Source organism: Alosa alosa, chromosome 1, assembly GCF_017589495.1.
Source record: "Alosa alosa isolate M-15738 ecotype Scorff River chromosome 1, AALO_Geno_1.1, whole genome shotgun sequence".
NCBI lineage: Eukaryota > Metazoa > Chordata > Actinopteri > Clupeiformes > Clupeidae > Alosa > Alosa alosa.
Window position 1 is genome coordinate 41,003,940 of NC_063189.1, and position 12,034 is coordinate 41,015,973.

At 42.5% G+C, this 12,034-nt stretch overlaps 1 protein-coding gene across 1 annotated transcript in view; it reads left to right on the top strand.

Annotated features, from left to right (window-relative positions):
* Positions 1-9,575, top strand: part of onecut3b (one cut homeobox 3b) — a 19,474-nt gene extending 9,899 nt beyond the window's left edge. Inside the window, exon 2 of the mRNA XM_048253962.1 lies at positions 9,226-9,575. Coding sequence (XP_048109919.1) covers positions 9,226-9,575 — 350 coding nt within the window. The remainder of the gene's footprint in view (positions 1-9,225) is intronic.
* The last annotated feature ends 2,459 nt before the right edge of the window (positions 9,576-12,034 follow it).

Here is a 12,034-nt window from a genome sequence, read left to right on the forward strand (position 1 = left end):
CATACACACACTGTTTTAACGCATACAGACGCATCTGTGCTCAGACATTTGCAAAAAGATTGGTATCCGTCATAATTACAGACTCTAACAAACCGAGCCCTATAGAACTGTAGTGTATGTACAAGGCACTGGCAGCACCATCTGTACACAGTGCTCATTTCATAACTGCAGTGTACATGCAAACACACACACACACACACACACACACACACACACAGGATGGGCAAAAATACATTAAAACTGTATTTTAAAATAAAATATCAAATACCCTAATTTTAAGTGTATCAAAATAAACTACAAAGCCACAGTAGCTAATCAAAATAAAATAATGTGTTTTTGTATTGTGAAAATACTAAAAATGCTCTTTCAAGGGAGCATGAAATCACTTTGCAAACCTTCCATATCTGTCTATTTAATCTATTTCTTCTTCAGTACACTGACTGTTGATTAAGTGGACAGTGTTTGAGAGCAACAGCTTTTCTCAGCCTATGAGACATGCCATAAACCTGCAAACAGTCAACAGATCAATATGCTGACTTGCCTGTTACATCTCATAGCCTAAATATTGTATCAGAGATGCACTCAAAATGCATTCAACTGAACTTGGTACAAAGTGCTACAAAGAGACAAGTCCCTCACATTGTCAATGCATGCCCAGATTGCTTGATATTGCACTGTGTAACGCTTTTGCTTAGGAAGGATCTTGACCCTTTTAGTTGTTTTTTAACTAACTGGGTACCGTGTAAGCACTAAATGGTGTTATATTGACACCAATGGGTATAACTATGAAGTTTTCATTGTGTTGCTTTAGGTGATACATGGGGTAACTTTTGAGCAATGTTGTAGGGCAACCACATAACTGGTTCCATATGTTCTGATTTGATGATTAAAATTCTCAAGAAACTTGAGGTTGATGTGAAAGGTAGTGTATTGTCTGTGTGAGCAACCTACACATTACTCATCTTGCACTGGATCATCTTCCTAAATCTCAATATTCTGATCACAACAAGTCTGGGCAAGTCCCTGGGCAGTCTCTGCACCACTCAGAGGCTACATTCATTGTTTTGCACTTTTATGATGTCACCACATGACCAAAAGTATTGGTTTTACCAAACATATTTGGCAGTATTTTTAAACTACAAAAATACACACCTATAAAGTATTTTGATACAAAATATGAAGCCATTTTCTTCCACCTAATAAAATACAATAAAATTGCAAAATACTATGTGTTTGAAATGTGTATCATAAATACGGCCCGTCCCTGCACTCTCACACATATTTGCTGACACACACTCTTACTATCCTACTTCTCTCTCTCTCTCTTTCTCTCTCACACACACACACACACACACACACACACACACACACACACACACACACATATATATCAAGCCACATATTGACACACACACACACACACACACACACACACACACACACACACACACAAACAACACACACAATCTCACTCTCCCCTCCTTCTCTCTCTCTGTCTTTCTTTCTCTCTTCCTTTCTTTTTTTATTTCTCTCTCACAAACACACACACCCACACAATCACAATAACAATCTCACTCTCCTCTCTCTGTCTGTCTTTCCTTCTGTCTTTCTCTCTCACAAACACACACATACACACACACACACACACACACACACACACACACACACACACACACACACACTTGATCACACTGCAGTAGCCTAGTATCATAACTAAGCAGAACAGTAGTACACAACATTGTGTCAGTAAAGCAAGGTAAATTCTTTGTGTATGTTCATAATACCAATATCATCATCAATTCACTATACACATATTATGTTAAAGATTGTATAAAACAGACAGCATGTACGGGCTGTGAAATTTCAGCAAAATTCTGGAAAATAACATAACATTGGGGTGTGTCTGAAAAACTAGATATGACTGAAAGACTGCTGTTATATTGTTCAGTAAGATACTGCATACTCAGCCAAACGTTTGAGAGGGGGAAGTATATGGACCAAAGCATATTTGTCACCCAAGTGTCATGAATTACCCCTCTATCGTCTGCAGTGCTGAAATGGTTTGGAATAAATCATAGCTCAGAGTTCTGTCTTACGCATTTATCAAAATCAAAGAAATTCTTTTCATGTTCCTTTCGAACATTACCATTCTTTTGTTGCATTTTACATATAATGAAACAATATATAGCCTTAAACACATTCATACATTTACTGTTTCTACAATTCTTTTTTACACACACACACACACACACACACACACACACACACAGAAAGAAAGAGAGAGATAGAGAGAGATAGAGAAGAGAGAATAGTGTAAGAGGGTATGGGTGTGCATTTATGCATTTCTCTCTCTCTCTTTCACTCACTTCCACTCCAACTCTCTCTCTCACACACACACACACACACACACGTCTTCACAATAATAATTTTTCCACCACTTGTTGTCCTCCCAGTTGTCCTGCGTGGTGGCTTGAGCTGTGGTCTCCTCTCCTTCTGTCTCCTTTGTCTGTAGCTTCAGTTTCATATCAATCAATCTCTCTGCTAGTGACATTTAATTGAGTGGCTAATCGAAGCCTAAATGGGTCTTGCATCACCTGACTTCACCAATGTTTGTCTATTGAGAGAGTGGATTTAGAACTGTGGGGGGAGAAAGGGAGGGAAAAGATTGAGTTCTTGTAGAGACAGTCCTTGCTCAAAGTAAAACTGGTCTTCCTGAGGTGCCTGATAACTGTTGACTGGCTCATATAGTTGAAAGGGAAATACAACAGGTTAGGCTTATTGTGTATAGCGTGTGCTTGCATCAGCCTCCCAAAACAGGAAACAGTAAAATGTTAGTATTTGTTGTGAAACCTTCAGAAGGAGGGACAGGTAAATAAAATAAAATAAAATAAAATAAAATAAATTATTCTGAGAGAGGTTAGGTGTTGTCTGGCAGGCTTTTAATGTATTATTTTAAGCAACTATAACAAACATAATTCCCCAAACAATTGGAAAGTACAGTAAAGGTTGTAGCCAGCCACCCAAATAATTATTAAAGTGGGCTTGTAGAGGAACACTTGCTGTGACAAAACTTCAAAACTTTGACCCTACCAGGAAGAGCGATTGTGTCTCTCTCTCGCGCGCGCGCACGCGCTTTCACACACACACACACACACACACACACACGGGGAAAGAGAGAGAGAGAGAGAGAGAGAGAGAGAGAGAGGGAGGGATTCAACGATAGAGTTTCCGTGAGCGTGTGTGTTCAGTTGGCAACCTAATTTTCAATTATTAAATGACGAGTTATGTAAATCAATAGTTCATATCAACCATGTTATAGATTTAACACTGATATGCTGGGTGCCGCGTGCTCTCATCTAATTCCTTATCTGAAAGAGAGTGTAGTGCGGCCAGACTGTCTCAAAGTTCTCCAAAATAGGAAGGCGATATCTGCCATATTCGCGGGTGAATTGTTTATATAATGTTGTTTATAAACTTCACATTATTATTATTGTTATTATTATTATTATTATTATTATTATTATTATTGCTGCTGTTGTTGTTGTTGTTGTTATTATTATCCAGTGCTGCTATATTTTAATTCAAGGCTAATTCGGGTTTCCTATAAGTTTTCATTGTTGAAATCGTCTTGAGCTACTGTAGCCTACAAGATTAATAAGAAAATATTTTCAATACGAAAACAATTCATAATATTTTTTTTATCTATTTGAACGTTTGTAGGGCACTTTAGTTTGCTGAATGTGAGAGGATGGCTACAGTCAGGACATTTTTTTTTTAAAAAAAAACATCTCATCAGACTATTATTATTATTATTATTACTATAATTATCATTATTATTAAAACATGTATTATTATTATTATTATTATTATTATTAATACTACTACTACTACTACTACTACTAATAATAATAATAATAATAATAATAATAATAATACTGTCCTATTATTACAGCAAGAGAACAGGAGGGACGTAATATCAAAATGTAGGCTACTGTCAGAGCACGAAACTCCTGTCAACGTAATAAATGGGGCCTATGTAGGCTAAAGTGCAGTAGCCGTAGGTTATTATTTTTATTAATTTAAAGTTTGACTGATTTTATTGTATTTTTAAGTTAAAGTTTTATTATTTCCTAACGTTATCAAATGGATAAAGTATTTGCATTCGCACAAAAATAGTGAACCTATTTTTTTGTCAGGTCTTCAGAATTTGTATTTCTTGGTCCGCGGATTTAAGGTAGCCTATTTTTTTTTTAGCTTTTTAAATGTTTAATATCAAGTGCATCTTACATTAATGCTATGGGTTTATGTTTCGTCAGAGTTATATTGGAAGAATGCAATCATTCAAATGTGGTTCAATAACAATTCAAATCAGATAACTCCTTTAATAACCAAAACAGCGCCCAAGAAAACAAGCACCAGTCACATTCAGTCATGGCGTTTCGGAAGTCGTAGCCTATAATTAATCAGGCCAGGTCAATGACCGCCTTTGTCAATGTTTGATCAGAGGTGTTGACAGTGATTTTGTCTTTTTGTTTTGCTAAAATAAAGGTATGCGTATACATAGCTGAAAGAAATAACGTTTTGCATATAACTCAAGCCTCATGTGCATCCATGTATGTTGAGAGCATAAGGCCTCCTTGTGACTGATTGATTGACATGACTGTTTTTCGCCAGCAGTAGCCAGGCCATTGCGGGAGAGGGTACGTTGCACCGCACCCAAAAAAAGATCAACCCCATTCAACCCATCGATCCCGGGCAGACCGGTTAGCTGCATGGTGCGGTTAGTTATCGATCCTGCCCTCGCTCGTCTCCCATCATCCGCACCTCAGCAACAACACCACACACCAACAGCATGGAACAGCCAGGGGACGGTTCACACCCCAGCATGCACACACTCGCTCATCCATTCTGCGGGTAACATCAGGCCTATTGGCTAGATATCGATTCGAACTTGCGTTGTGTTAAGTTTGACAAATTATCCAAACGGCAAATGCCCTAAAAAGTTACAAAACTCGTCGGCTTATAATGTTCTCTCGGGACTGAATTATCATAGCATTTGCACGGCTTCTGAGCACCCACCACTCTGCCCAGGGCTTCGCATTTCGGAGCTTCCGCGGCCTGTCTCGAAAAGTCTTTAGAGTCCGAGCGCTATGATAGCCTACATCTGCCCTGTGGCGGCCAAACTCGCTGCAGATTCAGCCCAAATAACAGAAGGTTTGTGAGTATTGCTCCTCCCATAATTGATTACATGCGCGGCATAGTTAAAACCACTGAGAGATGCTTTATCACATGCACTTGTTGGCCTTAGGCATGCAACACCACTAAAGGCCACGGAGCTATAGGCAAAGTCATACAAAAGGATGGCAGTGTGCCCTGTTTATGCCAAGCGATGGATGGCATTGGATGAAGAGTCGTTTTATTGCGGTGTGTGTGTGAGTGTTTGTGTGTGTGTGTGTGTGTGTGTGTGCGTGTGTGTGTGCGTGTGTGTGTGTGTGTGGGGGTTGGAAGACTGGACAATAAATCAACCTAAAGTCAGTGACGAAAACGTTTTTTTTTTTTTTTTTTTTTTCATGCTACTCTTTGAGCCAGTTACCACAGGCGTGAGTGGTTTTGCTTAAACTTTTAAACATTGTTTGGGTGTTACTAGTCTTGTGAGAGCAATGTGCTTTTTCGTGGTAGGCCGCATACGTCAAATGCGTCTTTGCGCTTGGAATTTTAACTTCAGCTTGGAACTTTATTGTGCGTAAAGGAGTAAGAAAATCCGCATTTTCTGAAAATAAATAAATACATTTGTACATACCTATTTATGCCACACCATGTTTCTATCCTGACTTGCTTACATCAGCTGGATAATATGCACACAGCCGACCGAGAATAGTGTAGCCCGCATCAGATGATGTAGGCGAATATCAGGGGCAGGCTTCTCATACCTATTATTGCGCTGCACACCATGGGATCCGTTAGCACAGTAAAAAAAACACTGGCGTTGAAACCGTTTCAAAATAACAGACTTTATATATTAGATTAACACTAAATTAGCGCCAGTATCCTCTCATTACATTACAGGAAAGCGACCCCCGCAGATCAGTTACTTCAGAGAGAGGGAAAGCTTGGCATGGTTTAGAGGGCTGAATTGAATAAGTGTAGCATGGAATGGTTTTAAAGCGCAGGTCAATCGATATTGTGACTATTAATCTGCAGCAAAATTAAAACAATTGAAAACAACAACAGGGATTAACAAATGAACCCCCTATTTGGTCAGGAGGCGATAGGAGAGATTGCCTATCTTGGTGCAGGGCAGCATTTGTCTAACAGCGCTTAAACGTGTAAATGGTTATAAACGGTAAACACTGAAAATGTGTTTAGCTAAAACTTGTATTTTGATGTTGTAGACTGTATCACCTTATTGGCGAAACGCCGTTTTAGGTCCATCCAGTCGTTTCAAATGCATACAGGCCTGTCTCGATGTAAAAACGGTCCGCCTTTAAACTAAGTCCCTTTGAGGAACTGCGCTTAATTAATATTTTGCCGAGATACTCTCTCTCTCACTCAGCAGGCTTTGGCATGTGAGGCGGACAGCGACACCCCGCTGTGTTTGCAGCCTCGGCGGCGTATCCTCTTCTCTTTACGACTGTGATCTATTGCCTAAGTGTTGATGTTGAATAACCCCTGTGTGCCTGTTGGGAGCTTGTTTACATTTATATTACGATTGCAATGCTATTGCAAGGTGGCATGATTATTTTATATCAAAGCGTAGCCTCTTTTAAGCCTATACAATAATATTTGAATAAAGGATATACCTGGATAATTGGAAAAAGCTAAACAACCGTTTCATAAATAAGACATTATTTTCTCCAGCCTACAAGCTTTGGCATAGGCCTATGACTCTCTCCATGGAAGGTTTAATATATACCTCGGCGGAAGTGTTCTGTTTGGTTTAGTCATGCAGGCCTAGCCTTGATGGAAAGAGAAATTCATGGTATTTCGTATGGCTTGGGCAAAAGCGAAAATATCTGCGTCTTTCTTGGGTCCGTGCGCTTTGCTGTTGGCCTAAAAGCTGCAATGATCGATTTTCCTCTGTTTTCTCCAGCACACGTGGTCCAGTAATCAGGGCCCCCTTCCCTGGCGATCGATCGCTATTGATCCGTCAAACCCAGCGCGCGCCCACTCACATGCAGGCGCGAGAACCGGGCAGAAACTAGCGACATCAAGAGACGGACTGTGAAAACGAGAGACAGAGAAAGCGTATGTGCTTCTGTGTGAGTCTGAGGGCGTGTGTGTGTGTGTGTGAGAGAGAGAGAGAGAGAGAGGGAGAGAGAGAGAGAGAGAGAGAGAGAGAGAGCGAACGAGCGAGCGAGCGAGAGAGACAGACAAGAGAGAGAGAGAGAGAGAGAGAGACGTGTGCACCTTACGCTCGATACCTCACCACACAGACGGTCAGACAAAAGACTGTGTCGGCAGAAATGAGAAGGATGATGGAAGGAGTAAGCGGGAGGACGAGCAAATAAAAATGTGATTCATTTAGCTGTATTCCAGTCATTATTTAACAGTGCAGGGTTTGCAATCGGGGAGAAGCATGCCCCAGGCATCACTGTTTAGACAAGTACATGTTTTAATGTAGCGGGTGAAGATATGAGATTCACTGCAATCTGTTAAGATATTATCTAGGCAGAATCCTTCACCTATTAGGCTACACTGCGTTCCCTCAGAGACAGGCTCTCGTCTTCCCTGCTGTGCATTAAACCTTTATGATATTTTGTGTCATAGGACTGGAAGCTTTCTGTTAGGCATACTCTAGCCAGGGTCTTGGCTGTTTCAGAGTGTGAATCCTCAGGATTTGCTCTGTGTGGAAAAAGATTTTAGTGAATGTGTGTAGCATGGATGTGTGGGAGAAATGTGTGTAGATGACAGTGCATGAGTGTGATTGTGAATGTATGTGAAAGCATGGTGTGTGTGTGTGTGTGTGTGTGTGTGTGTGTGTGTGTGTGTGTGTTAGCGTTGATGTGGTATATGAAAATGATGGATGAGAGCACACAGGGTTTAGACGGCAGCAGTAAACAGATTTGACTGTGTAGGGGAGATCGATCGCCTCTGGCCCACTGTAATTAGACACACACGGGCCTGCTCCCACTTCAGCCACTTCAGCACAATCAACCTGAGAGCTGGGGGAACCCTGGCTGGCTCGCCATGTTTCTGTGTGTGTGTGTGTGTGTGTGTGTGTGTGTGTGTGTGTGTGTGTGTGTGTGGCTCGCTGTGTTTCTCTCTGTGTGTGTTTGTGTGTAAAGACAGTAAAGTCCAGAAAAAAAAATAAGTTTGATGTATTAGATTTAGAAACCAGAAATCTAGTAAAAACAACAAACAAAAACAAACATTTAACGCACTATAGAGTGGTTGCAGCAACTGACAATCAGTTTTGTCTATACCACCTAAGCTTTAAGGAGGGCTGTGTTGTTGTTTCTTAAGCGGTGCATGTAAGAACCAGCTGCTTGAGCTGGGCTCTGCCGTGGATTTTCCTCACCACAGCTTAGGCGGACGGGGGCAGGGGAGAGGAGAGCCGATTTAGCCCGAGGCTATTCTGACATGAGTCCCCACAGGCGTATCATCCCCCTGACCGACTGGGCAGGCTCCGTGGGTTAATTTTTCATCCCTTGCTCTCGCCCTCCCTAGTGCACGCAGAGCATGCACACTCATAACACGCTGACACGCAGAGACGTTAGTGTGTGTACACACGCACGCACGCACACACGCACGCACACACACGCGCACGCACACGCGCATACACGCATACACACATACACACACACACACACACACACACACACACACACACACACACACACACACACACACACACACAGAAAAAAGTCTCAAAAATGAATGGCCAAATACAGATGCACACTTTACACGATTATGACCATATGAAAAAAATTGTAAGCACATTTATTTGTTTTTTTTGACACCTGTAGTTCATCTGTGGTCAGAAGATTTCCAAGACAATTGTCTCGCATTTCACACATTGCATTTCTTTAATTTTGATTTAAATGTGCTTGTTTCGTATCATTTTTCATCCGCCATATCTTTGATTTATAAATGAATTGTATAAGGAGTGAAACTGGTATTTGTAAAATAAATCTCTGTCTCCCTCTCTCTCTCCATCTATCTATCTATCTATCTATCTATCTATCTATCTATCGATCGATCTATCTATCTATCTATCTGGTGCAGCGTGCAAGCGGAAGGAGCAGGAGCAGCACAAGGACCGGAACCTGGTGCCCAAGAAGCAGCGTCTGGTCTTCACCGACCTGCAGCGCCGCACGCTCATTGCCATCTTCAAGGAGAACAAGCGTCCGTCAAAGGAGATGCAGATCACCATCTCTCAGCAGCTGGGCCTGGAGCTCAGCACGGTCAGCAACTTCTTCATGAACGCCCGCAGACGCTGCTCGGACCGCTGGCACGACGAGCACCACCACCACCACCAGCCGCAGCAGCAGGGGCAGCAGCAGCAGCAGCAGCAGCATCACGGCTCCAGCCCGGTCCAACCGGGCCCCTCCGCCAGCACCTTCTCCAAGGCCTGAGCGCTGGGGGGGAGCACGAGGGAGGGTGCCAGGCGGGGCAGGGGGGAGTGGGGAGGGCAGGGCGGCCCCAGGTGATGAGGATAACCACATCATCATCAACAACAACAACGCAGGACAGGGAGGGAGAGAGTGTGGTGGGCAGTTGGCAGGGGGGATTGTTAGGGTAACCCCTCCTTCCCTTCATCCACCACACACACCCCCATTCCTGTCAATCATAACAGGAGATACCCAACCCCTCCGATACATGAGATACTGCTGGATGGGAGGGGTTGTGTGAGTGTAGGTATGTCTGTGTGTGTATGTTTGTGTGTGGGATGTAAACAAACAAATATGTTTTTTGTGTGTGTATATTTGTTTGTTTCCCTGTGTGTGAGATGTGTTTTTTTTCTGTGTGGGGTGTTTGGGTTCATGTTTTGTAAGCCTGACATCTCATGGTGTCTTTGTCCCCCAATCCAGAGCAGTTTGTGAGATGGTGGCTTGACGTTTCAGGCGAAACCTTCGAGCTCTGCGGGTTCATTTATTTGTTTGTTTAGTTTTGTTTATTCTTTTTGCGCCGTGAGGTAGTCAATAACTAGAGCCCATTGTTTCCGAGGGTGGCAATAAATTGTAGAGCACACACCCTTTCACCTCAATCACTTCTCGTGAAGGGTGCTCAAAATGAGTGCAGGCCAACCGGACGAAACAACGAGGCGCAAAAGAGATGAGATCAATCTGTGATCCAACAATCAAACACCAATTCATCACTTGTCCACTGCTTCCCAGCTCCGACGGCCATTTTAGCCACACCGTCATATTTCCACAATTTCAGCATTTGCAACCCACACAAACATCATTCTGTATATTTGCCATCATTGAGAGGATTGCCATAACTAAACATGCAGCATTTTGTAGCTGAAGTCAATCCTGTGATAGCACTATTGTATGTGGACATTAGCCCACATAAAGGTCTTCTCTTCGACAGTGTTGGTGTGGGTGGTGCTTGGTTCTAGTGTGACACTGCTCTGCAGTTGGATGTATACTGATGGATCAGTGTGGCATTGCCACCTGCTGGCCATGTTTAGACATGCACTATGTTTTTGGTTTGCAAGAAGGAGAGAATTTCAATCAATCTGTGGCAACCCAATATTTAGATGAGTGTTCCAGACTATCAAAACCACAATCAATAGTTGATTTTTTAAATAACACAAAATGTTTTGACTCAAAGCAGTAAAGTGCAATAACACAGACAGCGGTTGGGGAAATGAATTGTCACATGCATTCCCTGACCACACAGAGACTCTCTCTGACCCCAATTTGCCGGAAGCATTGGACTCCAGAACTGTCAAACTCTCAAAGCGTCCAGGAAAGCTGCACTGATCCGACCTTGCTCGATAGCCCTGGGCACATCAGTTTGATTTCAACTACATTAGCATTCAACTACATTAGCATTTTTTACATGGTTTCAGTTCATAATGAGATGAAGGAGAAATACAATCAACAATCGAAGGGATATGATTTAGCTTAACGGGAGGCTAGTTCCTTCGCTGTGTTGTGGAAAGTGGCCAAACGTCAAGGTAAAATGTCACAGTATGATTGAGTGCCAATGACAGTTGCCTTATTGATATTCAGAAGAGATGGTGCAGCTCTTAACCCCTATTGGCCACCCAGGGAGGAGAGTTGCTACCATAGTAACAGACAAATCATGCAAAATGTACCCTACAGCTCCCTCTGTTAGGGTAAAACAACTTCATTCCAAGCTTCAAATCAGAAATAAGAAATCAACCTTGGGGGAAAAAATCTATGACTTCGCAAAGTCCTGTGGAAAATAACAGCTGTAAATATCCCTTTCTCTCTATCCCTCTCTTACTCTGTCGTTCTCTACCTTACTTCTTTGTCAGCCCTTTCCCTTTACCTCTCAACTGTTTCTCTCTCTACCCCTCCATCCTTCCCTCTTTCTTTTCCCCTCCTCTTCTCTCTCTTTTTCCTTATCTCTCTCCCCTCCTCCAATATTAATGCGGGTAAATAGTACCATAGACACAACGGTTCTATTAAATGTAACTATTGTGGTCTGTTGTGCGTAAACTATATGTAAAGAAGCACCTTGTTAATGAAGCTACTTTAAAAAAAAAAAAAAAACAAAAAAAAGACTTTTCAAAAAGGGAGAAATAATCTGATACAACTGGAATCCAAAGGCAAAGCAGGAATCTTGTGTATAGCGGGGACTCCTGTACTTGTTTCTGTGTTGTAAAGAAGATGGACTTCTGCCCTGTCAGGAGTGACCCTGTACCCTCTGACCTACGACCCTTGACCCCGTCAGGACTAAGTCCGCCCACCTCCAGCTCACCTGTTCACAGGCGCCTGGGGGGACTACCCAGAGCTCACCACCACCACTGACCCCTCTCGCCACCGCTCCTCTCTCAAATCAGTAGCATGGAGTGTGTGGGAGGGTGAGTGGAGGGGTGGAGAGGGTGGGGGCATCG